The 24,820-nt window shown below is 38.3% G+C and overlaps 3 protein-coding genes and 1 long non-coding RNA gene across 7 annotated transcripts; 3 read left to right on the forward strand and 1 right to left on the reverse strand.

Annotated features, from left to right (window-relative positions):
- The first annotated feature begins 4,119 nt into the window (after window positions 1-4,119).
- On the forward strand, window positions 4,120-6,923 carry LOC122880189. Its single transcript, XM_044205042.1, has 6 exons — window positions 4,120-4,181; window positions 4,302-4,631; window positions 4,803-5,159; window positions 5,253-5,380; window positions 5,556-5,605; window positions 6,172-6,923. Exons 1-6 carry the CDS (start codon window positions 4,139-4,141, stop codon window positions 6,197-6,199), a joined length of 936 nt encoding a protein of 311 aa, XP_044060977.1. The 5' UTR covers window positions 4,120-4,138; the 3' UTR covers window positions 6,200-6,923.
- Window positions 6,924-10,672: 3,749 nt separating this feature from the next.
- Window positions 10,673-12,716, forward strand: LOC122880529. The gene is made up of 6 exons (XM_044205774.1): window positions 10,673-10,770; window positions 10,896-11,222; window positions 11,536-11,892; window positions 12,106-12,234; window positions 12,325-12,373; window positions 12,456-12,716. The coding sequence occupies exons 1-6, from the start codon at window positions 10,728-10,730 to the stop codon at window positions 12,586-12,588; spliced, it is 1,038 nt and encodes a 345-aa protein (XP_044061709.1). The 5' UTR covers window positions 10,673-10,727; the 3' UTR covers window positions 12,589-12,716.
- A 602-nt stretch (window positions 12,717-13,318) lies between these two features.
- Window positions 13,319-17,115, reverse strand: LOC122880525. Of its 4 annotated transcripts, none has more exons than XM_044205768.1 (6): window positions 17,037-17,115; window positions 16,588-16,932; window positions 16,129-16,467; window positions 15,703-15,819; window positions 15,124-15,188; window positions 13,319-14,246 (listed from the first exon to the last, which is right to left on the reverse strand). In XM_044205768.1, exons 1-6 carry the CDS (start codon window positions 17,077-17,079, stop codon window positions 14,097-14,099), a joined length of 1,059 nt encoding a protein of 352 aa, XP_044061703.1. In that variant the 5' UTR covers window positions 17,080-17,115; the 3' UTR covers window positions 13,319-14,096. The 4 variants fall into 4 exon arrangements, with proteins under 4 accessions (XP_044061703.1, XP_044061702.1, XP_044061701.1 ...); XM_044205767.1 differs by having other exon boundaries at window positions 15,124-15,185; window positions 15,703-15,852; XM_044205766.1 differs by having other exon boundaries at window positions 15,703-15,852.
- Window positions 17,116-21,742: 4,627 nt separating this feature from the next.
- Window positions 21,743-22,748, forward strand: LOC122880530. Its single transcript, XR_006378955.1, has 3 exons — window positions 21,743-21,788; window positions 21,928-21,986; window positions 22,101-22,748. It is a non-coding gene; the product is annotated as an uncharacterized LOC122880530 (long non-coding RNA).
- The last annotated feature ends 2,072 nt before the right edge of the window (window positions 22,749-24,820 follow it).

The raw sequence follows: 24,820 nt of genomic DNA on the forward strand, positions 1-24,820 counted from the left end.
ACAGTACAATGTAATAATATAAGTAAGTAATAGTAGTGCAATCATGTGTACTGTCAAGTTGAGTGTAGCATATTTAACCAGCTTATTAGTCAGTGGATATTGCACAGCAGTAATATAGTTTAATAAATATCAACATTAATGCAGTAATGTTAATGATCCAATGTCCAGTTGAGTAATATCAGTGCCAGTTTCCCCAACACTTAGAGGGAGGAGTTAAAGAGTTTGATGGCCACAGGCAGGAATAACTTCCTGTGGCGCTCTGTGATGCATTTTGGGGGGATGAGTCTTCCGCTGAAGCCAGCACGTCATGGAGTGGGTGGAAGACATTGTCCAAGATGGCATATACTGTAGTTTGGCCAGCATCGTCCTCTCTGACACCACCGACAGAGAGTCCAGCTCCACCCCCACAATGTCACTGATCAGTTTGTTGAGCCTGTTGGCGTCCGCTACCCTCAACCTGCTGCCCCAGCATGCAACAGCATACAGGGTAGCACTGGCCACCACAGACTCATAAAACATCCTCAGCATTGTCCGGCAGATATTGAAGGAGTGTTCTTAGCCCAGTCCAGTTTATTGTCCACATGAAGTCCAAGGTACTTGTAGTCCTCAACAATGTCCACACTGACCCCCTGGATGGAGACGGGGGTTACTGGTGCCTTGGCCCTACGTAAATCTAGAACCAGTGATAGTAGGGGTGAGGAATATGCATTTATGGAATGATTGTAGTGATGAACTGATAATGTATAGCACACTTTACGTTTAAAAACTACTTAAATGGACAAATATAGAAATGTATAATCATAATGGCATGTTGGCTTTAGTATGGTTGGGATAGTGTTAATTTTTTTTGTGTAACTGCTTCATTCTGCCTCCATTTTTTTATGCTGCTAAACACACTCTGATCCAATGTCTATTGAATACAAAGAGATTAAATAGATATCAATTTCTTGTCAACAAGGCAGCAATCATATTTTCCAAAATGATTTTTCTCTAACAGCTGAAAACCATACGTAATGACGTTAAAAAAAAAATAGTGGAGAATAAAATCCAGAACATCAAGGAATATCTGATGGTGAATACTAGAATATTATTAATCTTGCTGACCACAGCAGGCAGCAGTTTTCAGCACAAAAGCTCTAAAAACCCACAGTACTCTACCTGCTCAGCACCAAACAGCAGATAGATACAGTTAGCAACTAGCTGGTGAACATAGTGGAACATGTAGCAGTTAAATAGCCAGATATTTCATGCAGGAATTGGTAGAGACCAAACACAGAGATAAAAGAGGGTGAATACTGGACATTCACCTGGTGGACATAAGCTGGACTCCAGAGGCCAAAAATAGCAGTTATTGCAGGTTTAACTAAATCTTAATTAATCAGTATAAACTGAATAATTCACAATAAATTTAACTGGTCTAACCGCACAAAATTTTACAACTGGACATTAAGATACAACATATCTGCTGTTACGATGGGCCTAGCTGTACCCAAATGTTTTGGCTGGTACAGCTTGTCAAGTAGAGATAATGCATTTTGTGCTTATACTATATGTTTATTTGAAATACTCAACTAGACTGGGAGAAACTATTCCAGTTGGAACATGGCATGAGGCTCTTCAAAATATTTGGAAATCAGAGAATAAATAGTTAACACTATGCTTTTGAGGCAGCCAGAGACAGTCAGACAGACAGTGCTTTTGACAGTGAGCTGTTGTCTGTATATTTGTCCACCACAATGAACAGCTTCTTACAACTGTAGATGGAAATAAAGCTAATAGAAGCACATAGGTATCGTTGTATGTTGCAGGTTCAATGTGGCTTTCTGGCTGGAATGTATAAAAATACTTTATAAGAAAATTGTCTGGAGAAAACCACTCGAATGAATGAACACAGTTCCCCTGTCTTTGTAGTCTCACAGCACTTTGTAAAGGCATTCTGCATGTCTGTCTTGAGAACAACAAGCAAAGCCACATGCAACAGCTACATGGGCCATTTCTCTGACCTTTGACCAGCCATCAAGGCTGTTTACTCAGAACAGACCTGACTATGGGCTTCAACAGGATGTTTAGTGAGGTTAAAGTTGTAAGGAAGGAAGAAGTAAAAGAGGCCTCAGAAAGTTAGTTGTAGTTTAAACAGCGAACCTTATTGTTTTATATATGCTTGTATATGTTTAACTATATGTAAACTTATTGAATTATTCACTACTGATTGTTCATTCCTGCCCTGATGAGCCTATCCCAGCATTCATTGGGATTTAGATTGGGACTTTAAATGATAGACACGCTGAAGGTCACACTGACACCTACCTCAGGTCATTTAGGGTTTCAAACTGATTTGACTTGCCTTGGACTGGGGCCTGGATTCAAGGTCACGACCTTGGCTTTCTTGCTTTAATGTCTAAGTAGTAAAATGTGAATGTTCCTGTTACTGGCTTAATTGGTTTGGGGAACATTTCCCCCTGGTGTTGTTGACGTTGTTTTGGAGGTTACCAATGAGATCACTGCAAATCAATTTCTAGCAGAGGGTAAAATGTGTATTGGTTATGATACTTACCACAATTCACTGTAATATTGGCCTCATGTAAATGTTAAAAGGCAAGCAGTCACATTCATAATTTATCTATAAATTCATTTAGTTCCAAGCATTTGGTTTGTGTTAAAGCTTTACCATTATTAGTATCATGATTGAATCTAATAGTTAAACTCCTGCTCATTGCTAATGTGGCAAATGTTAAGAGAAGTGAGAAGGCTTGCAACTAAGAGAAACATGCATCACTCTATATAGTCTAGTTACATATAGTTCCCTTGAGTCAAGATACAACTGGTATGCACACAGGAGCAGATCTTTACCTCAGACCTCTACTTTTGCCACAAAGATCTGAGTGGGACCAGTGACTGTATACCACTCCCCTCTCTTCTCAGCAACTACTGTACCAACAAAAGGCACCAAACCGCAGAGAAGTGCAATGAAAAACCGTCATGACATCGCATGACTGAGCTGGTGTGGGTGTCCAAACTCACTGTGCAGCAACTCGCAACAATGCTTAACTTTCCATGCAGCATTTGTTTGTCAGTGAAGAGACATAAAGAAGAGAGCAGCGTGACCTTGCAGAACAGACAAAGCAGGACACAAAGTACACAAAAGTATTTATCGTAGAGCTTATATTTTGAATGAGTGTTCTTCTGTATATTTAACTGTGTGTGTGTGTGTGTGTGTGTGTGTGTGTGTGCCTGTGTCTTATGCATAAAGGAAATGGGAATTGTTGATTTAACTGTTCAGTAAGTCTATGGTGTTGTACTTCACAGCATTAGATTGTCAGGTGTTCCTGTCCCTGTTATTGTGAAGGGGTTTACCACTGTACATATGATGACCAAGGATTTTTCATGTTAATTACCTCAATATTTGGAGTTACTGCAAGTAAAAAGCTTCATTTAAAATAAACAAAACTCTAACTTGCCCATGCGTGAAAGACTGTGTCATAGCCCTGCCATAGAGTGGTGCTCTCCTACTGCCTTTCACATAATGCATGTTGGGATAGGCTTCTGTCCAGCTGAATAGCAATGAAGCAGTTACTGTATGATGGATGTAACTCTGTCTGCTGTGCTCTTCCTGCTCATGTGTTTCACTACAGATGACTGACAGGTAGAGTGGGCGGGTCATCACTTGATGATGTGGGGCACCTGGAATGGCAGGTCCTTCTCTGGCTAACTCTGTGTTTCGAATGGGTGGGCAGATTTTTAGCCATGCTTGCAGAATGGCTCTAGGAACATTTGTAGCCGGTTATGTTTTAATAAATCCTTGCTTTAGTGTCCTGCAACAAAACACTTGGATATTGTAAACACAATAGATCTTTTATTTACAACATCACCAAGACCTTTTCTGTTTACTGTAAGAGCCCACCATGAGAAACAAACACCACCATGAGATGACAAAAACATGATGTTGGTGTTGTTTCATGTGTTTAAGTTGGAAAGTTTTGGTTGACATATTTCCACTGTGGTAGTACTTTGAAACACATAACATAACGATAGGCCAATCAGATTGCTCTGAAATTGTTCCCTCCCATTTGATATACAGTACATTAAGGTGAACCATCTTATAGTACCGTCTAAATAAACTGTAGTCGCATGTGGTAAAATGCTGATCCTGTTTTATATACTGCTCGTGGTCAAAATTGGGCGTAAGTATTAAAGTCACATTTACTCCAGATAAAACACAGTCATATTTTTACTGATACAGAGGAAGCATTTAAATTTATCTCTGTTGTTAATCGTTGCTCTGTTTTTAATTTTATTTTCAGGATGCACAGACGATCAGAACTTTGAAGCAAAGACTGTTGGTGTTGGAGAAAATGTGACTCTGACGTGTACCCGCCAGAGAACTTGGCATTTAACATACTTATTTTGGATCAGGCTTGTTTCTGGAACCTTTCCTGAAATCTTAGGAGGAACATTAAGCTATGATTTCGAGGGTGTTGATGAGACTAATCACATAACAGCAAAACAAGAGCCTGGAACATTTGTTCTGCATATTACCAAAACACAGTTAAGCGATACTGCAGTCTACATCTGTATAAAAGTGCAAAATCGCAACATGACATTTTTGAAAGGAATATTTCTGAGAATCAAAGGTAAATACAGCAACAGAAGTTCCAGATGCCTTCAGAATTGTATAATCATATATAATTTATATCAGCAATTTACATACTTTTATGTTTTTCAACCTAAACATCCCTCCTTATAATGTATCCTGACTGAATTGAGCAAAACATGTTTATTATTTGTTGTTTTTGATTTCCTAGGGCAAGAATCTGATATCACTGCCGTAACTCAAGACTTTCCATCTGATCCAGTTCATCCAGGAGACTCAGTGACTCTGCAGTGTTCAGTCCTCTCTGACTCTGAGAACACATCGTGTCTAGAAGGACACAAAGTGTACTGGTTCAGAGCCGGATCAGATGAATCTCATCTCAGTTTAATTTATGCTCGTGGAAACAGTGGTGATCAATGTGAAAAGAGCCCTGAGGCTCGCTCTCCACAGAAATGTGTCTACAACTTCTCTAAGAACGTCAGCTCCTCTGATGCTGGGACTTATTACTGTGCTGTGGTCACATGTGGCGAGATCTTATTTGGAAATGGAACAAAACTGGACATTGAAGGTAACTGTGTTTATATAATGTCATCTTATCTAATGAAGTGGATTATTTATTACTTTTTCTTAACTTTAATCATTTGTTCATTTAATGTTTCAGTCAGCGCATGTGATTCACAGAAAGACAATATAATTGTCCTTCTGGTGTGTGCTGCTTTGGCTATAAGTCTGATTGTTATAGCCTTCCTTGTTCATGCTATCAGGAAAAATCCTGTGTTTGTTTTAACGGTAAGAGACATTACGCATACATCGATCTATTAAACTGTGTTTCCCAAAAGCTAACATCATTTGATTCACATTTGTACTATGTATAATTCAACCTACAGTATCGTTTATCTATACATTAAAGTGAAATCCATCCTTTTATTTAACATCTGTTATTTATCTTTCTTTCATAATACAGCTTCTGTTGCTCTGCAAACAAATGCTGCAACAGCCAGTGGTGATCAGCAGGTAAGCAGTGTTAATTTTGACAGCTATTTTAGATTTAGTCTTAGTCTTTAGACGTAAATGCTTGATTAGTTTTAGTCACATTTTAGTCATTTTTATCCTTCATAGTTTTAGTTAAGTTTTAGTCGACGAAAAGTCATTACATTTAAGTCAACTTTTAGTCAAAATATTTTCTTTCTTTAAACTAATTCAATGTTAGCTAACACATTAACCCAGCTAAGATTAGCCTAGAAGCCAGGCTCATTCATTAATTTGCTACTGCAAACTGAAAACTTTTGCGAGAAAAACTGGCTTCCAGCCAGGCTAAGCCAACGTGGCTTGCTAGTAAATTTGACATAGCCGACTGCCCAGTAACACTGACTTAACGTTAGCAAATGTATATGTTTAGTTAACATTAGGACTTACAGTTAGCGGCTTTAAGTGTCTCTTCAGGTTGGTTGCATTCTTCCCAACTAATTTGTAGCCACAGGGCGTTTCTCTGTCTCCTGTTACTACAATTTTCATCTGTTTACATGTAAATATATTAAAATCTTCTCTCTCTTTTTCACTTTTGCACTTTATTTCCTCAGAGAAATGAGGACTCTTTGGTTTATTTGACACCAAACTTTACCAGGAGGAAAGCTGGCAGAGCAGGCAGAAGGAATGCAACAAAGGAAGAGACGATCTACACTGATGTCAGGGCTTTTGTGATAGATTAAGAATCCAAACACTGGATTTGCTAATTGATGCTAATGTAATTTTTGTGTGGCACTCTGTGTAGGAAATATACTGCTTTAGCAGCACTTGCATTTCACCTCAGAAGTCATTAACTTAATATATTTTGGATAAACTAAAATATGTTTTATGCATTATTTTGACATCATATTTATATATCTTGTCCAAACTGTTTGCAAACATTGAATAATATCTTTGAGTCCTGTTACTTCAGAGAAGGAAATTAATCATTATGCTTCAAAAATAATCACATTTAATAGTTTTTGGTAATAGCCTCACATTCTGTATCCCATTCTTATAAATGTATACATTTTATTATTAAAGTTTTCAAAAAAAGGCTTATGATGCATCTACCCAAGCTGGCTTTTAGGAAGATTCATCTTGAAAGAGCTGTGAGAAGGGTTACATTTCTGTTTCATGCAGTTTTAAGGCTGTTCCCTTCTTTTCTAGACCCTCATCTATGTATCAATGCCATGCAAAACAATTGTACTAAAAGGAATTTGTTTATGTGCATGTGTTGTTTTCTTTCTTAGTAAACAAACATTATTATAAGAGATACCACATCTATATTGAAATTTAAAATAAAACTGAACATCTGTTTACTTCACTTATTTCAAATTCAATGTGTGTGTGTGTGTGTGTGTGTGTGTGTGTGTGTGTGTGTGTGTGTGTGTGTGTGTGTGTGTTTGAAAAGAAGAGACATTGCAATGACTGCGGGAAGCACCTTACTGTATTTGAATTACAAAACATGCTGATCCGTTAACACATAAAATCCAAATTTCTGAATTCACTACAGAACTTCACATTGCAAGCATTTTAACCACATTTTCTCCTGGAAAACAACAAAAATGCAACCATGCAAATAGAAATTGCATGAAAAAAAAAATCAACTCAGGGCTCAAACAATATAATATCAAAAAATCCAAAAGCAAATAACAGCCCCAGTTGTATGCATTTTTCTTTTTGCCTGCCACCAAGCTCTATAGTCTACACTATCAAACACTCTCTGTCAACAAAATGGGATCTCATAATGTCCACATTTATTTTGCTAATCAGAAAAGTATTAAGATTAGATTATTTGCACTGACTACTGTAACTCCCTACTTTCTGGCATAAACCAGAAGTCACTCTCTCGCCTCCAACTAGTTCCGAATGCAGCAGCTCGGCTTCTCACTGGTTTTAACAGACGACATCACCCCAATCCTGGCTTCTCCATTTGCTCCCTGTTCGCTTTAGAATTGATTTTAAGATTTTACTGATCACTTTTAAAGCACGTGTGGGTCTGGCCCCAAGCTACATAACAGAAATGTTGACCCTATACGAGCCATTTCACAGCCTTACATCCTCAAGTGGAGCCCTTCTGGTTGTTTCAAAGTCGAGACTTAAATCTAAAGGTGACCGTGCTTTTGCCATCAGGACCCCTCGGCTTGCCTGAGAAGATAAGGCTTGCAGAATCAGTGACTTCTTTTAAATCACTTCTTACTTATCTTATTGACTTGCTTTTATGTGATGCTGTCTTTTTTATCTCTTTATTCCTTTCTTGTTTCCATTTGTTATTATTTCCATTGTCATGTTTTTCATTATTTTTATCTTGTCTTTTTGTCTTAATTTTACCTTAATTTTGTCTTGCTTTGTTTGACATTTCTGTTTGGCTTTCTGCTGTTATACTGCCTTCTGGGAATCCTGCTTGCATGCATTGTCTGTCAAATCACTCTGCTTTTAAAGGTGCTATATAAATAAAGTTATTATTATAAATGTAAAAAAGTATTATATGATTGTTGTGTGACCTATACATTCAAGTGATGTGTCACAACTTTGAGGGTCATTGTGGGCAAGTGTTGAGTTATAGGGAATGATAAAGACTTGATAGTGAGTGACAGTGAGTTTCTGAAAGTATTTGTATGCAGTTAGTTTCTGAGAGAAGTTTGTATTTATTTGGTTGGTGTTGGGCCTCACCACGTGTGAAGAACAAAGACGGGAGGCCTACTTGGAAAAGGTAAAGCCTTGACTAAGAGGCTTGAATGGAAAACAAAGGCCAAACAGTAAAACGGCACCAGAGACCATTCGCTGTCTTTCCACTGCAACTTCAGTTGCTTCAGGAGACGCTCAACGTTGAACTTTTATTTCCCTAGGAAAGTTTTAACTCGCTGGACAACTGTTTTGTGTTTGCTGAACACACTTTTGGATCCGATTGTTGTACTCCACATAATCTTTGCCTGCAGAAGGAAGATACGGATTTACTGTTTTCTTCATGGGGAAAAGGACAGCCGCTGAGCCCCGCTTTTTCCCCACAAAAGTCGACTGCTGCTTCCCTCTGCGGCCCCCGAAGGAACAGTTTTGCTGTTGAACCCACCGACAGCGAAAGACCCGGCTACGTCAGTGTCCGAGCCTGAGAGGACTCAGCCAAACAAATCCAAACGGACTGACGCGTTAAATCGTTACCAAGAGCAATCTCAAGTAAGACGCTTGTGTCTGGGCAGAGATAGATTTAACTGCGTGTTATTTCATGTAAGCTTCATTGTTGTGCTCCACGCCATCTTGAGGACAACTAGAGTGTGTCCTCCATTTTGGCTCTCCCCTTTGTTTGAGTTTCGTGGGTCTGTGGATCTGTGTGACCATCCACACGGTCATGTCCGTCATCTTCCTCGCACCCCCCCCAATTCTCTATTGCACCACACACACACCTGCACCCACACCTCTACACTCACTCCCACACACACACACACACACACACACACCTTACCCGCTTACTGATTGTTGTATGCTTATTGTGTTTAGAGTAGATGATAATGGTTTGTTGGCTGAAGTTATTTATTATTAATCAGTGCTAAAGTTAAATAAACGCTATTGTACTTTTAAAGAGCAGTTGTCTGTGGTTATTTTGTGTATTGTGTTGCAATAACTGCTGGTTGTGATAGTCAGTGCTCAGATTCACCCTTCACTGTCCACCATTATTAATGTAAGATACTACTTGATAGAACCTGCCCTACCTGAATATCAACATTGGTGTGCTTGGATCAAGAAAATCTTTTTTATGCTCTTTTTTTTTTTTTTTTTCACATTTATTTGTTCATGGGGGACTTTCAATGAGAGCAATGCTCTCTTTTTCAGGAACGCCCTGATCACATTCACACCTGGAAGCTGTCCAGTACAACTGCAGTCTGATCTGCTGGCCACTGAGCAGCTCCACTGGAGCAGTTGGGGTTAAGAGCCTTGCTTTAGGGCACCTCAGTGGTTGTAATGAGGGAGGGGCAAGCTGCTTTTCACTTTCTCCACCCAGATTTATCCGGGGGCACTTTAGCAATGTCCAAATGGATTCTGGCATTGAAAAGACATGGAAGTTATGGCAGGGACAGTTTTATCATAGAGAAGCATAGCGGAAAAGTTAATTTGGTGTATCTCCCATAGTTATGTAACTCTCTTTCTAATCCTACCGGGTCTTGAGTAAAAAATTTCAGACACGGCAGAATTATTGTCACTAACACCTGTGCTTTTCCTGCTATGACAATTTAAAATGTCTTCTGTTAAAAAGGCCTGTTAGGAAACTGTAGTGATTCATACGAACGTGTGCTCTCTGTGGTACTTAAGAGAGTACTACAATCACAACCTGCATTTCTTTTATGTAATTGTGTCCGTGCTTTGATTATTCATGTGATCTGTTCATCAGATTGTGAGGCCCGGTGGACTGAGCTGTATGGCAGATTACTCTGTGGATTATTGTCTTGAGTTGGCAAAAACATTTGTGTGTTTTTCTTAGAAGTCTTGTTACTGGTGGAAATTATGGCAAAATGCATGTAGCCTTACACTGTTACCTTACTGCCTGTTTCATCGCAAATTAACTTAATTCTATTGTTTAAGAGAGGCCCATAAATGGAGCTCCACCCAAGTTGAGGAATGTGCCTAGTTGAGACATTACATGGCTTGTTCTCCTGCATTAAAAAATACAAAAATTCCCGTCCATTTTTCTGCTAATGCCTCCATATGTTTACTGAGTACTTATTTTATTACTAATTACTTATGAGCAATAAAAATAAGTACTTTTTTATTATTAGAACTTATTATTCCGAATTAGGAGCAGTAGGCTATCATTAATGTGAGTCGGACGAGTGACGGACATGCAGTGAATTCAACACTAAATCCAGAAAGAAAATAATGATCATCATCACTTATCATATTGAGTGAACATGGACTGTGACCTTCCAAAAGTGAAAAGCACTCCATGTTGTGAACACATGTTGAAGAGGTAACACGCTTCACAAAGACCAGGAGAAGACCAGTGTGGCAGGAAGTGCACTTTGCATATTCTGTGATAACCAATCAGATGCATTTGATGGTCTGGTATATCACAACAATCTCACCTCCTTCCCTCACTGAAATACCATCAAGTTTCTTAACAAGACACAATATCAAGATGATCCTGTTATGGGTTACGCTGCTTGTTCTTCATCAAGTATGTAAGTGCTATTTTATTATTTTATCTAAGAATTTGCATGCCAGCTGGATAATTTAGCATAACTTTTCCACATCATACACTAACTGTTATTTCATGTATAATTATGTATGTTTTCATTTAATTCAGATGCACTGGTTCCTGTGACCACAGTTCAACTTGGTGAACCTGCAACCTTCACGTGTGTTTTGCCTAAAGAAGAGTTGCGCAGTGAACAACTCTACTGGTACAAGCAGCGTGCCGGGGAGACTCTGAAATTAATTGTGACGATGCAGAAACATGTAAACCCTGTGTATGGACCAGCGTTTTCTGTCTCAAGATTGAATGTAAACGTTTCTAAGAATATCAGCAACCTCACCATTCTGAGGACAATTCAAGAAGATGAGGGAATGTATCACTGTGCAGTCCTGGAGTGGATTAACATTACTTGGACGGGGACCTATTTGTCTTTAAAAGGTAATTATGTGATCTGTTTTTTCCAATGTTTTGGAATCTCTTTAACCACTTTAAGCTTCACTGAGTTCATTTTTCTTAACATTTTTTCTTAAAAATAACTTCACTTAGTATCACCAAGTATTTTTGAGAGGATTTCCAAATTCACTATACAATATATGTTAAAATATGAAATGTTATGTGAGGTATATTACTCTGTTTGTCAATGTGGAGGTTTCACCCAAGATCTAATTTTCCTTCTAGAACACTTGTTTGTCATTATTTCAAATAATATCATGTCAAATCATTAAATGCTTGAACTTCTTAAAATACTCAGGCAACACTCAGAGGACATCAAACTATACTGTTGTTCAGGGGCCGACTGTATCTGATCCAGACCGTCCAGGAGACTCAACTCTCCAGTGTTCAGTCCTCTCTGACTCTGACAACAAGACGTGTCCAGGAGATCACAGTGTGTACTGGTTCAGAGCCGGATCAGATAAATCTCATCCACACATCATCTACACTGATGGAAATAGACATGATGAATGTGACAAGAGATCTGACTCTCAGAAAAGCTGTGTTTATCATTTCTCTAAGACCGTCAGCTCCTCTGATGCTGGGACTTATTACTGTGCTGTGGCCACGTGTGGGGAGATATTATTTGGGGATGGAACTAAACTGGACATTCAAGGTAACTATGATTGTTCTGTTGATTAAAAAAATTGTATATTTAAGTGTTAAATGTTTGTTCAGTGTTAAGATTATGAGTCAAATAAAATCCATTAAGATCAACTACTAAATTTATTTTACATGCAAAGTCATTTGACCAGGAGGTGACTTTAAACATCATTTACTTTTACTTATTGGTAACTTTCATAGTTTTTTCCTTTTGATAATGTTTCAGGAACCAGTCTTTGGTCACAGAAGGCCAATGCAGTTATTTTTCTGCTGTGTGCTGTCTTGGCTATAAGTCTGATTGTTATAGCCTTCCTCATTAACGCCATCAAGACAAACAAGTCCGATTGTTGCAACGGTAATATAAGTTACTCACAGTTCTCTATTAAATTAAAACTACTGCATTCTTGTTTATTGTTATCTATATATTTTCTATTTCTTAATCCAGATGCTGTTGCCCTGCAAAAAAAAAAAGTGGTGGTAAGAAAAGTTAACAGGTAAGGAATTTAAAGGTAAGATTAACCTTAATAAACCAGTGATGAAGCTTTTTTATCTTTGTCATCTCATATATTTCCTCAGAGATGAGGACACATGGGTTTATTCTGCTGTCGTCTTCACCGTGATGAAAACTGACAGTGGTGCAATAAAGGATGGAAAAGCGGCAGAGAGAGAGAGGATCTACGCTGCTGTCAAGGCTTTTGGGTTGGATTAGTAAATTAACAGGTCTGTTTGTCCATAGGTTTAAAAGTAGTTAGATTGATTGTGTCTTTTTTGTTCAAATGTACACACTTAAGAAATACATGACGGGGGGGTGGCTCTGTGGCTTAGCAGTTAAGATGCCGAACATGAATTGAAACATCCCCAGTTCAAGTCTGGCCGGGGACCTTTGTTGCATCCCTCATTTCTGTAATCTCTCTACTGTCTGTAATAAAAATACTTTTTAAAAACATGGCAAAGTAATCAGGTTTTTCGAGCAGAAATCTATGAACTGTTATTCTTCATTCTGAAACCTGAAGAAAAAACTGTTAACATGGACATTGCTGAAATCAGGTTATTACCATTAGTGGTGGGTGATTGTGAATATGCAATTTCATTTGTGTCCCAACTGAGAATTTCTTTTTTTTTTCACCCCTAAAAGTAAAAGTCAAAATTATGTTAACAGTTAGTTAAATCCTTTAAAGGAAAAAACTACATTACTGTAGTCAAAATAAAAGATCAAATAAGTAAATCGGGACACACTAATCCAATCCACTGAATCAGTACGGGTGGCTCGAATATCAGAGAGGTTTACAGCTTTTAAATGAGAGAAAAATAACGCAAATCCAATTATTATTTGGATCAGTACTCTGTATTGAAACCGGTATCCGGGGAGAGAAAGTCACATCAGAGGATATTTGAAAATAAGTTTTTGCATCATCATGAATGAATCTTGTTTGGTGACAGAGACCAAACAGCAATAAGCCTACTGCAAGTAAACGTCTTTGGAATTTATGCATGTAGCTTTTTCTTTATTGTTTTTGTTGTGTGACCACGCAAACTATTTGTGAACATGATTTGTAACGATATCAAACTATGTCAATAAAAAACTGTTTTTCTATGCCATAGTGTTGCTAATGCTGTGATCCTGTGCAAAACACGTGTTGGTTATTCTGGAGATTTACAAACATTTGCCAAAATTACCGAATCCAGTATTTAATTAATATAAAATAAGAGTTTATCAAGTTTCTAATCTTGACAACTTCACAGGGATTTCACAGACGTACTGTGTGCAGTTCTTTTGTAGCATTTTTGCATCTTTGCATTTGTTAAATAGAAACATATCTACAAATTAGTACATTCTTTTCAACATGAATTTCACCTTCAATAGATTAAAAAAAGGAATTTAATAATTAATGAATATACAGTTACTCCATATCCATTTTCAGCAATACACCAGAAGCAAACACAGGTCCACAGACACGTTGACGACATGTCCTCTTACAGAAATACTGGCACACATTCTGTGGCAATGAACTAACAAAGCAACTGAAAAGCTGCAGCTCTCCCACAAAATAGTGAAAATCTTTTTTAGAAAATATACACATTCTGTTACACAACTGCTTCCTATCATTATGGGATGTCAGTTGGGAATAAAATGTTACATGTGAATCCACCCTCAACATGAGCTAAACTGAGGCCCTCTGTAGAGACTTGGGGAGCAGCGCACAGGCCGTGCTCTGCCTATAGAGAGGGGTGTTGCTGGTTGTGGCAATCTGCTCGAACAACAGAATACATACACTCTGTCATGTAGTCTTCCTTCTTCTTCCCTCTTTTCACTTTCCTTGTGGAGAAATCCAGTGCTGTATAGTTCACTACTTTTGCTTCACCAGCCTGCAATAAATATAATAATGTTTGTGCATTAATGACAAATGTTTCAGAGATTAGGGTTCTAACATCAAGACCGGTGAAGTCAAGATCAAGTCAACAGTATAGACTTAGAACCAAACGTCAACTTCTGGGTCTGAAAAATGAAGCTAACGTGGAAGTGCCAAAAACTGCAGTTCCTGGAATGGCCACTTGAGGCTGTCTCCAAAAGCGAGTCAATCCCCATTAACCCCTGTGTTAAAATGCCCAACTTTACAGCAGAAATAAACATGTTTACAGCCTGGTACAAAGAACGGTTTTGGTCTCTATAGCTAATTTCCCCCTTCATGACAACTGTGAGGGGGATGAATTTTTATATAACTCACCTGTTTAAATTTTGTTAAGACTTAAAGTTATGCATAATTAAGGACGTGGCCACTGTGAGTGACAGGTGGGTGCCCTCTCAGGTGGCTAGACGCTAGATGTTTTCATCAAACAGGCTTCATTCGGCCCGCCTCAGCTCCACCTCTTTGCCCATTTTTGGAATAGCTGAGTCAGGGACTGCCAAGATGGCGACGGCCGGAGCCACCCACTGAGCTTCACAACCGCTCTTCAGAAACCTATGGGTGACGTCACGTACACTACGTCTATGTTTTGTACAGTCTGTGCATCAGAACATCAGTGCTTAGTATTATATTTCTATCTCTTGACTTTATCCCCATTTATCATATACTAAAAGACTTTATGTTGTAGTTACTCAACAGTGAGTTTATTATATTTATTGTATGAGTAAGCTATAATATTATGTGTGTCATGTTCACAGCCAAAATATTTATCACACACCCACATCTAGATCGCTACACGTAGCCAGTGGAAATCACACAACACACCACCGCATATTTACCAGATCATTTGATTGATCCACAGTTGACTTGTCGTGTCCAAGATGATAGGAATCACTCATTGCTGCTGTTAAAATAAAAACAAAGCCTTCAGAATGTGTGTACACAGAGAAAAGATGGTTAGTGCTGTCACAGAAGTGTGGTTTTAGTCATCCTCTCATTAAAGAACACAGATAAACAAACAAAATACTTAATGACATTTACAGTTTTTGGCTTTCTGTGATGTGCCCAATACAGCTTCAGTGCTCTACTGATAACCACTGATTAACTCCACTACAGCGTCAGAGGTGAAGTGCTTTGCTCAAGGGCAACTGGATGATAGTTTGTAATGACATGTAATGGCACATAACGTCTGAAATTAGATATTTAGATATATTATATTTGCTGCTACAAGAGGATATTGTGGTGGGACATAGCTCAGGGGGAAAGATTCTATTTATATTCTATTTGTGGAAACCACCAACCGTCTAATTAGAAGGCCGCATGTTCTGTTTCGACAGCAAAGTAATTTCGTACATACAGACCTTTATGGTGTCTCAAAAAGCTTAACTGAAATGAAAAATAAAATATGGTGAGCCTACCTTTGCAGTGTTCACAAACGTTCCTCTGATTTACGTAGAAAATAAGGACGGCAATCACAGTCACACAGCAGGCCAACAGCACTCCAAGCACAAGGACAACTGGGTCCAGTTCTGATCCTGAATCAGTAACATTTCCTAAGAGACATTTATCTGGGAAAAAACTATGTACTCATAAAGTAGTTATTATGAATGAATAAGTTCCTTTTCAATATGTTTGCATAATAAATATTTACATGTCTCAATGAAATAATTCTAAAATTCTGATTTTAACTCATGGCTTCATGATTTTATCAACTCTTAGTCACCCTTAACCCTAAAAGAAACCAACAGACTAATCATCTAATCTGCCAAAATCTAGTACATTTTATCCAGGCTAAATTCATTTCTGCAAGATGCATATATGATTAAAAAACTGTAAAGACGTACTTGTCTCCACTTTGGTTCCTTCAGCAAACAGGATCTCTCCACATGTGACCACAGCACAGTAGTAAGTCCCAGTATCAGAGGAGTTGTGTATAGTTTTGGACAGACTGTAGACACAGCTCCTTTCCTCTTGTTCATCACTGCTGTTCCTGTGAGTGTAAATAACACCTGGATGGGATTCTCCTGATCCAGCTCTGAACCAGTACACACTGTGTTCACCTGGACACTGGTCTTCTTTGTTCTTGGAGAGAAGTGAACACTGGAGAGTCACCGAGCCGCCCGGCTGGACTGATGCTGTTTCTGGACTTTGTTTCACGTTGACAGATTTCTGCTGGTTACGATCTGTGTGATTCAGTTAAGAAAGGCGTCAAAAGGTATTCCCAGTCTCAGTTATTTGTATGACTTAAAAACATAAGTGATCAATGAGATTGGCACAAACACTGAAAGTAAAAGATGTTTTACCAATCACAGCCAAGAAGATGCCATTAATAAAACTCTTTGAATACGCTGCTCCACTTTGACAGAAGTATGTTGCTTCATCCTCTTTGCTGACATTTCTGATTGTGAGAAAATACTGAGTATCCCCTTTTGTGACTGTAAGACGTGAGTCTTTAAATTGTTCAGTAACTGATATTTTGCTATGAATGACAGCAGCGATCGTTTGTACCATATATCCAAGAGACTGCTTATGCCAGTATAAGTATTTGCTCTCCGTCTCAGAAACTGGACAGTGAAAAGTAAAATTGTCACCAAGTTCAAACACAGTCAAAGAGAGCTGGTGAGGAACCTCTGCAGTTTGAATCAGAGCTGAAAGAAATAATAATATGTATTAATATGTTTTCACACACACTCTAGTAAGACCAATAGTTTGCAGCAGTATTTTTCCCACACTTGTTAAGAATTGCACTCACACATTGTACTAAGTAGAATCAAAGCAGCCAGTCTTCCGATCATTGTGGTACAGCACCCTTGTCTTGCACTACTGGTGTCTCGCCGCTCAAATGGAAGGTTTAGTTACAAGGTGATCGAGGTTTACAAAGTGGAAATCATGGTGATTGGCTGCAATAAAGAAAATGAACTTCCCCCTATATTTAGCAAACCTGTGATCCATTTCCGTTTGATAAGAGATGTACACGTACTTAGTTGTTTTTGTATTATTTTCAAAGCAGTGTCTATTCTAACACTGGAAGTCTTTTAACAACAGCTGTCCGTCACATACACACTGTATCTGTGTATTTAAAAGCAGCGACATGGAGCAATAATTTGATTTTGATCATTTTGGACGAGGCGAGAAACATAGCAATTTAGGAAGAAGACGACTGTTAGCTAGCAGACGTGAACGTAAACAATGAAGGTTCAAAAGTATTCAAACAAAATATGTGTTTCAAATATTTAATGAGGAAATTACGCCTCATGGAAACACACAGTGCATTTTGGTAAACATAACTGTGATTTTTACAAGAAAATTCCTGAGGTTGCCTCAAATAGAAATAGAAAATAAACTCTGTGATTTAATGAGCAGTTGGCTGACACACTGGAGCTATTTACTGACCAACAACAACTGGGCCCAATGGCTGCACTCAGGATCTCAGAAATCCTGTTGACAGTGATGCTGGCTTCACACTTTTGTGACTGAACAAAACCTTAGTGATTTTTTGGATACATTGGTGGCTAGCTTGCTAGTAAATGAGATACAACATGTAAACGAGACACTGTTGGAGTTGCTGAACGCTGTATTATCCCATTTTAGTGTAGGCAAACTGTTTGGCTTCATGAAGCTTAGCACCAGTTCAATATTTTATAATGTTTATTATTTGTCCAAATCAACACTAAGAAGAGGAAAAGAGGACTTCTGAAATAACATTAGCTACAGCATAGGGAGCAGCCTGCGGGTTTGAGGGACAGTTGCAGGGGAAAGGTGAGAGGAAATGTGGCCAAAACCACACGGAAAATCAAGTGTTGTGAAGAACTCAAGAGTGTTTGTGAGAGAGAGAGAGAGAGAGAGAGAGAGCGAGAGAGAGAGACTTGCAGACAGACAGTTAGTGGTTAACAGTGAACTGCTGTGTATCTGTCCACTACAACTTCCCACAACTGTAGACAGAAGCATGGCTAACAAAAACTCATACGGAGCATTTGAATGTCACAATGAATCTTTAATTGTTAAAAAAACATTTTAAAAATATATACATACTGTGTAAAAAAATGTTAGGAGATAACTACTCAAATTAATAATCCCCCTCCGTCTTGCTGGTCTCACAGCACTTTGTAAAGGGCTTCTGTATGACTGTACAACAAGTTTATTTTTAATTAGCACCTCCCCCCTCTGACAGCAACTACCAATGAAAAGGACAAAATTGCAGAAGATTGCAATAAAAGGTCATGACATAGTGTGACTGGGTAGGTCTGTGTGTCCAACCCTCCTGTACCCTTCAACTAGTCCTGTAATTTGTCAGAACAATAATATAGTGGTTGCCTTTTCAGAAAAGGTAAAACAGCAGAGCAATGCAGCTTCCTGAGGCTAAAACAGAGAGTGAGAGGAAGAAAGAAAAGACCCTTTGTTTTTACACCTCAGTTTGAAGCCTAACCACAATGCTTAAGTTTCCATGCATCATTTGTTTGTCAGTGGTGACTGTGAATGGGCGGGTCATCATTGATGATGTGGAGCATCTGAATTGGCTGGCTCGCACAATACTGAAGATGGCTCCTCTGTCTTTATGAATCACTGTGGCAAATGGCTGCATACATCTTTAATAAATGCACACAAATCAAACACATCAATGAAAATACGTAAAGTAGCAGTAATTAAGTCCAGTGTCTCAAGGAATAACTTGGATTTTTCTACAGCGCATCATTTACATCCAGTGCTAATGTTTAGTGCCAGTGTAGGTACGACAGTAGTGTGCCATTCGTGTAGCATAGTGAAAAGCTCAACCTCGACTTTAAAAGCCCTGCACACCCACACAAAGACCCTGTCTGATTAGACCTTTAGTCAGGTGGAAGCTGGGTGGAGCTACGCTGGGAATTTCATGATGTCATCAAACTCGATGTCCTACTGAGAATGATGGAGGTGTATCTTGTCCCGTGCTAACAGGTGCAACAAAGCCAACAGAAGGCTAAGGATATATCAATCAAGTCCACATAGTTCTGGGAAGAGGTCTAATTAAACATAAGTGAAAAAAACTTGTGTGGACTTTGGGTGTGCAGGGGCTTTAATCATATTTCATTTGCCATCAACATGATATTTTTCTAACCTTTACCAAGTAGTTTTAGTTGCTTTAACTTAACTATACCTTAACCAGGCTGTAAAAAAAAAATGACATTTGAACATTTGCAATGATCACCCAAGATGGCAAGATGTTTTTGACCTTATTTTGATTTGAGTTGTGAGTTTGATTGGATTAATAGAGCAAACAATGGCATTAGCAAATCATACTGGTGAGGGACAATACCCATGAATCCCTAAAAGATTTGCACCTGCCATCTACAGATCCAGCCAGAGTTGGCTGACTGGCCCATGTTGGGCCCAAGCAGATCCATGGCTGACCCCAGCAGGGTCTCTACTGGGTACTTGACCAAAACTAAATTCCACTCATGTATGTGATTATGTGTGAATGTGTTTTCGTGAAGGAAGTGCCATCTCATGGTGACACCCTGCAATTGAATGAATGGGCGTGTTTACAGTGGAATCTAGACACGCCCTGTCAGGAAACAGGAGGAAGGGTGGAGACACCCAATGGCTGGGAGTTGGCTGGGAACTGGTTCCCAGTCGGCTGGCAGAGGCCTTCGGTTGGGAGCGGCAATTCTGAGTGGCTGCCACTATATTTTAGGGTTCCTGGAAATCAGGCTACAATCCCAATAAATATGTTAGTACAAAAGAGAAAACACGAAAACAACACACTAACACGATGTACAACACAAAAATGTGCCGTATTGAGTCATGTAGTCTCTTCTTCCTCCACCTTCTATTAAGTGAAATTCTCTTAATTCATGACCTCCACAAAGTAAAATCACATGTCAGTTAGGGTGATATATGTGTGTGTCCTAAACAGCTTGACCATGTTAGTGAGTATCAGCTGAAATGTCCACCCAAATATTGTGAAAGTGAAACATGAAAAAAAAGCTTACTGTTGGTGTTGTTTCATGTTCTTAGGTTGGAAAGATAGTTGACATTATTTCCACTGTGGTAGTACAGTGAAACGACAACATAACAAGAGGCCAATCAGATTGCTCTGAAATTGTTCCCTCCCACTTGATATGATTACATTAAGGCGAATCGTCTTCTAATACGGTTGAATTTAACTACAGTTACAAGTGGATTAACCAGAAAATGCTGATCATATTTTATTTACTGCTGATGCTCAGAGTGGGGCGTAAGTATGTGTTTAAATGTCAGATTTACTCCAGATATATGTTTAAAGTATTATTATGTTCTTACAGTGATGTAGCACAGGGCATATTTATTCTTTCTCTGTTGTTAATCACTGATCTGTCTTTCTTTATTAGGATGCACAGACAATCAGAACTTGGTGACAGTGACTGTTGGACAAAATGTGACTCTGACATGTGCCCGCCAGACATCTCTGTACCAAGAAACCTTGTTTTGGATCAGGCTTGTTTCTGGAAACTTGCCTGAAGTTTTAGGAACAACATTTAACTTTGATTATGATGATGTTAAAAAGACTCCTCGCTTTACAGCAAAACAAGAGCCTGGAACCTTTCTCCTGCATATTAGTACAACAAAGTTAAGCGATACTGGAGTTTACTAGTGTATAAAAGTAGACCAACTTGACATGAAATTTGTGATGGGAACATTTCTAAGAATTAAAGGTAAACACCACTTATAACAGCAGGTTACATAGTTTCATTTTCCTACATGTATACAGGTATACAAAGATAGTACATGTTTTCATACACTATATAAGAAAGTGTTTATGTATATAAATTCATATTTTTAACTGCATTTATTTTCATCAAAGTAACTAAAGCATGTTTATTTTCGCCTTTGTATTTCCCAGGACCAGAACCTGATATCACTGCCGTCATTCAAGTCCCTCCATCTGATCCAGTCCGTCCAGGAGACTCAGTGACTCTGCAGTGTTCAGTCCTCTCTGACTCTGAGAACAGAACATGTCCAGGAGATCACAGTGTGTACTGGTTCAAAGCCGGATCAGATGAGTCTCATCCCAGTGTCATTTACGCTCATGGAAACAGTGGTGATGAATGTGAGAAGAGTCTTGAGGCTCGCTCTCCACAGAAATGTGTCTACAACTTCTCTAAGAAGGTCAGCTCCTCTGATGCTGGGACTCATTACTGTGCTGTGACCACATGTGGGGAGATCTTATTTGGAAATGGAACAAAACTGGACATTCAAGGTAACTGCAGAACATTTCCATATAAATAACTGATAATCATTCATTTTGAATCTGGTAGGATCCATTAAGATCATGCATCACAAAAGTTCCTCATGCATTGTAACATCTTATCAGAATAGTTGTTAACGTTCATTATTTGCTCCTTTTCATGTTGTTTCAGCAGTCAACATGTGGGATTTGCAGACGGCCAATACAGTTCTGTTTCTGTTATGTGCTGCTTTGGCTATAAGTCTGATTGTTATAGCCTTCTGATTCATACCATCAAGAAAAAATCCTGTGGTTGTTTCAACGGTAAAATAAGTTTCTCATACAACAATCTATCAAACAGTATTTGGCAAAAGCTAACTTCACAGGATTTACATTACTGCTTTGTGTAAATGAAACTACAGCGTCTTTCATCTTAAATCTTTGTTTTTATTTTATAATACAGTTGCCGTCGCTTTGCAAACAGATGGTGCAACAGCCAGTGGTGATCAGCAAAGTCAGCAGGTGGGGTATATAAAGAAAAGATGACACTGAAAAAGTTATTGGCATATTTTTCTCTCATCATAAGTAAATATTAACATCTGCTGTCTCATAATACTTTTCCATATATTTCCTCAGAGAGATGAGAACTCATTGGTTTATTCTGCACCAACTTTCACCAAGAGGAAAACTGGCAAAGCAGAGAGAAGGAATGTAAAAACAGCAGAGGGAGAGACAGTCTACACTGATGTCAGGACGTTTGTGATACATTAACAATCCGCTGGGTTTGTTAATTAAAGCTAATATAATTTTTGCCTGGCACACTGTGAGGAAATATACTTCTTCACATCAATTTCACATCTATTATTGGTAGCAATATTTTAACTGGATAACCTTTAAAATGTTTAATTTTGACATTATATGTTGTCCAATCTACTTGCCATCATTGTGTGACTTTTTGATCCTGTTATTTTATAAAAGGGCATGGATTATCATCAAAATATCCACATTTAATCCACGGTTTTAATGGGGTTTGGTGATATTCTACAGCAATGTGCATTGCATAGCTATTGGGTCTTGTTTCATTTTTGGGCATTTTTTATAATGCTAGAACTCAAACAGGTTTTTTGAAAGATTCAACTTGAACGACAAGGAGGGTTGAGAAAGGTTTCCTTCCTGTCTCTTTTGTCTGATGTGCAGTTTTAAGGCTGTTAACTTCTCCTATATGTATAAATGCAATGCAAAAATGATTGTACTGAATGAAATTGATGTTTGTGTATATGTGTTGCTTCCTTCCTTAAAAGACAAACAAAAAAATAAATTAATATAAAACTAAAAACCTGTTCACTTAATTTTAAGATGCATCATTTTCAGTTTCTTTGCTTTTATAAGGGCATCAGTTTTTGTTTGATGTTTAATTTCTTAGTCATGAAAATAAATGTAGTTCCAATCACTGCAGGATGCAACTAGTATAAGAACTTGACATTGATTGAATATATTGTTTAATGTTTGCAAAGCAGTAGAAACAACTACAATATTTCTAAAATCCCAAATGTCATAATCAAATTTTATTTTATTTATTTTATTGTTATTTTATTTTCTTACTTTGAATTTTACAAAACATGCTGATCTGTTACTACACTTAAGTAGTCAAATTAAATGTTTTTTGTTATCAGGACTTCACAGTGCAAGCATTACTCACATTTGCTCCTGGAAAGAAATCATCTACGTATTACTTTGCAAATAGAATTTGCATGAATAAAAATAATCCACATAGTTCAACTAGTATAAAAAAACTAAAGGCAAAAAATGTTGTGCCTATGTGCATCCTATAACAATTATTTTCTGATTGTGGTGTAACCTATAAGTTCAGGTGACATGTGTGGATCTGTGGAAACTCAATGTTGAGTTCTAGTGAACGGCAGAGATTTGATAGTGATAGAGATGTGATTGACAGTGGGTTAGTGACATTATTTGTATGTAGTTGGTATCTGAGATGTGTCTGTGCTTATTTGGTTTGTGTGTGACTGTTGTACAACAAAGTGAGAGATAGACAGAGGTAAAGATAGACCCGGACAGAAGAACAGACAGAGAAGTCAATATCAAAATAGACCCCAATAAACTGGATTTATCCTTCAAATACACAATATGTCACTGATTTGACTTCCCACTAACATATGTTATATGGATATTCAGGCCTGAATGAAATGATTGGATGGGCTTATTAAAGGCCTGCGACAGCCACAGATACCGGAGCATTTGCTTTATTGATTGCTGTTGGGATGTAAAGAGAATTTCAACAAATATAACAAAAAATTCTTCTGAAACACATTACCTACCCTAGCTTTAACTAAGCAACTAGCTGGTGCTCTCCCACAATCACACTTATAACTGGACACATTTCATTCACATAATTTCATAGATGTCTGATACAAGATGGTGTAGTCCCTCATTCGTCCAGGAGTGTTCCATCGTAGAAAAGGTTATAGTTTAAGCTACTCTGAGTTGCTTAAGCCCTGCCCTCAGGAAGGGCGTCTTCCTGAGTGTCTGCTGTTTACCAAATGCACAGCGCTCTGCAAGATTAAAACGGAGATGGTTCCTGTGGTCTGCTAATTTCCTGGCTGTGTTTTCAAGTTCCCGAACCAGATCCAAGGTTTTCTTCCCAAAATTGTTCAAAACAAGACGGTGTAGTCCCTCATTCGTCCAGGAGTGTTCCATCGTAGAAAAGGTTTCAGTCGTAGTCATCTGGACACTGTTTTCAGAATCAAGACGTTTCGGCTCCCATCCAGAGCGCTGTACATTTGCATCTAAAAGCTACAAACCACACATTTGAAGACAGTGAGGTGAAGATTCTAAATAGAGAGAAGAGTTGGTTTGAAAGAGGAGTCAAAGAAGCCATTTTTGTGAAAAAAGAAAACCCCTCTTTAAACAGAAATGGTGGTCTGAGATTTAATTTGCCAACCATTTACCACAGTGTATTAACACCATGGTCAAGCCAATCATATGCTAATCAGGTACTTAACAGTGATGAGGGAGGTGCAACCAGAAAACAATAGGCCTGATTACTGGGCCATCATGGAAACAAAAGAAGGTCAGTTTCAGGTGAAACTAGGCAGGTAAACAGCAGACACTCAGCAAGACTCCTTCCTGAGGGCAGGGCTTAAGCAACACAGAGTAGCTTACATTTCTGAGTTCTCAGACCATTTTCTAAATAAATCTTGCTAACCCTAAATTTTCATAGTCTCGAGTCTTGCCAATAACATTCTGTTCTAGTAATTATTGCAATGCCATACAGCAATCAATAATGTTATTTGTTACACCTGTGTTTAACAAGTCTAAATGTCTGCTGTGAAAAAGGT

Source organism: Siniperca chuatsi, linkage group LG8 (assembly GCF_020085105.1).
Source record: "Siniperca chuatsi isolate FFG_IHB_CAS linkage group LG8, ASM2008510v1, whole genome shotgun sequence".
Taxonomy (NCBI): domain Eukaryota; kingdom Metazoa; phylum Chordata; class Actinopteri; order Centrarchiformes; family Sinipercidae; genus Siniperca; species Siniperca chuatsi.

Bases quoted from the DNA above. Each gene is read 5' to 3' on its own strand.
- LOC122880525 (XM_044205766.1), bottom strand. From the start codon at position 17,079: ATGATCGGAAGACTGGCTGCTTTGATTCTACTTAGTACAATGT. The intron at 16,933-17,036 runs GTGAGTGCAATT...TATTTCTTTCAG, and splicing joins GATTCTACTTAGTACAATGT to CTCTGATTCAAACTGCAGAG. The intron at 16,468-16,587 runs GTAAAACATCTT...TGAATCACACAG, and splicing joins CATCTTCTTGGCTGTGATTG to ATCGTAACCAGCAGAAATCT.
- LOC122880529 (XM_044205774.1), top strand. From the start codon at position 10,728: ATGATCCTGTTATGGGTTACGCTGCTTGTTCTTCATCAAGTAT. The intron at 11,223-11,535 runs GTAATTATGTGA...TAAAATACTCAG, and splicing joins GACCTATTTGTCTTTAAAAG to GCAACACTCAGAGGACATCA. The intron at 11,893-12,105 runs GTAACTATGATT...ATAATGTTTCAG, and splicing joins AACTAAACTGGACATTCAAG to GAACCAGTCTTTGGTCACAG.
- LOC122880189 (XM_044205042.1), top strand. From the start codon at position 4,139: ATGCTGATCCTGTTTTATATACTGCTCGTGGTCAAAATTGGGC. The intron at 5,381-5,555 runs GTAAGAGACATT...TTCATAATACAG, and splicing joins ATCCTGTGTTTGTTTTAACG to CTTCTGTTGCTCTGCAAACA. The intron at 5,606-6,171 runs GTAAGCAGTGTT...TTATTTCCTCAG, and splicing joins CAGCCAGTGGTGATCAGCAG to AGAAATGAGGACTCTTTGGT.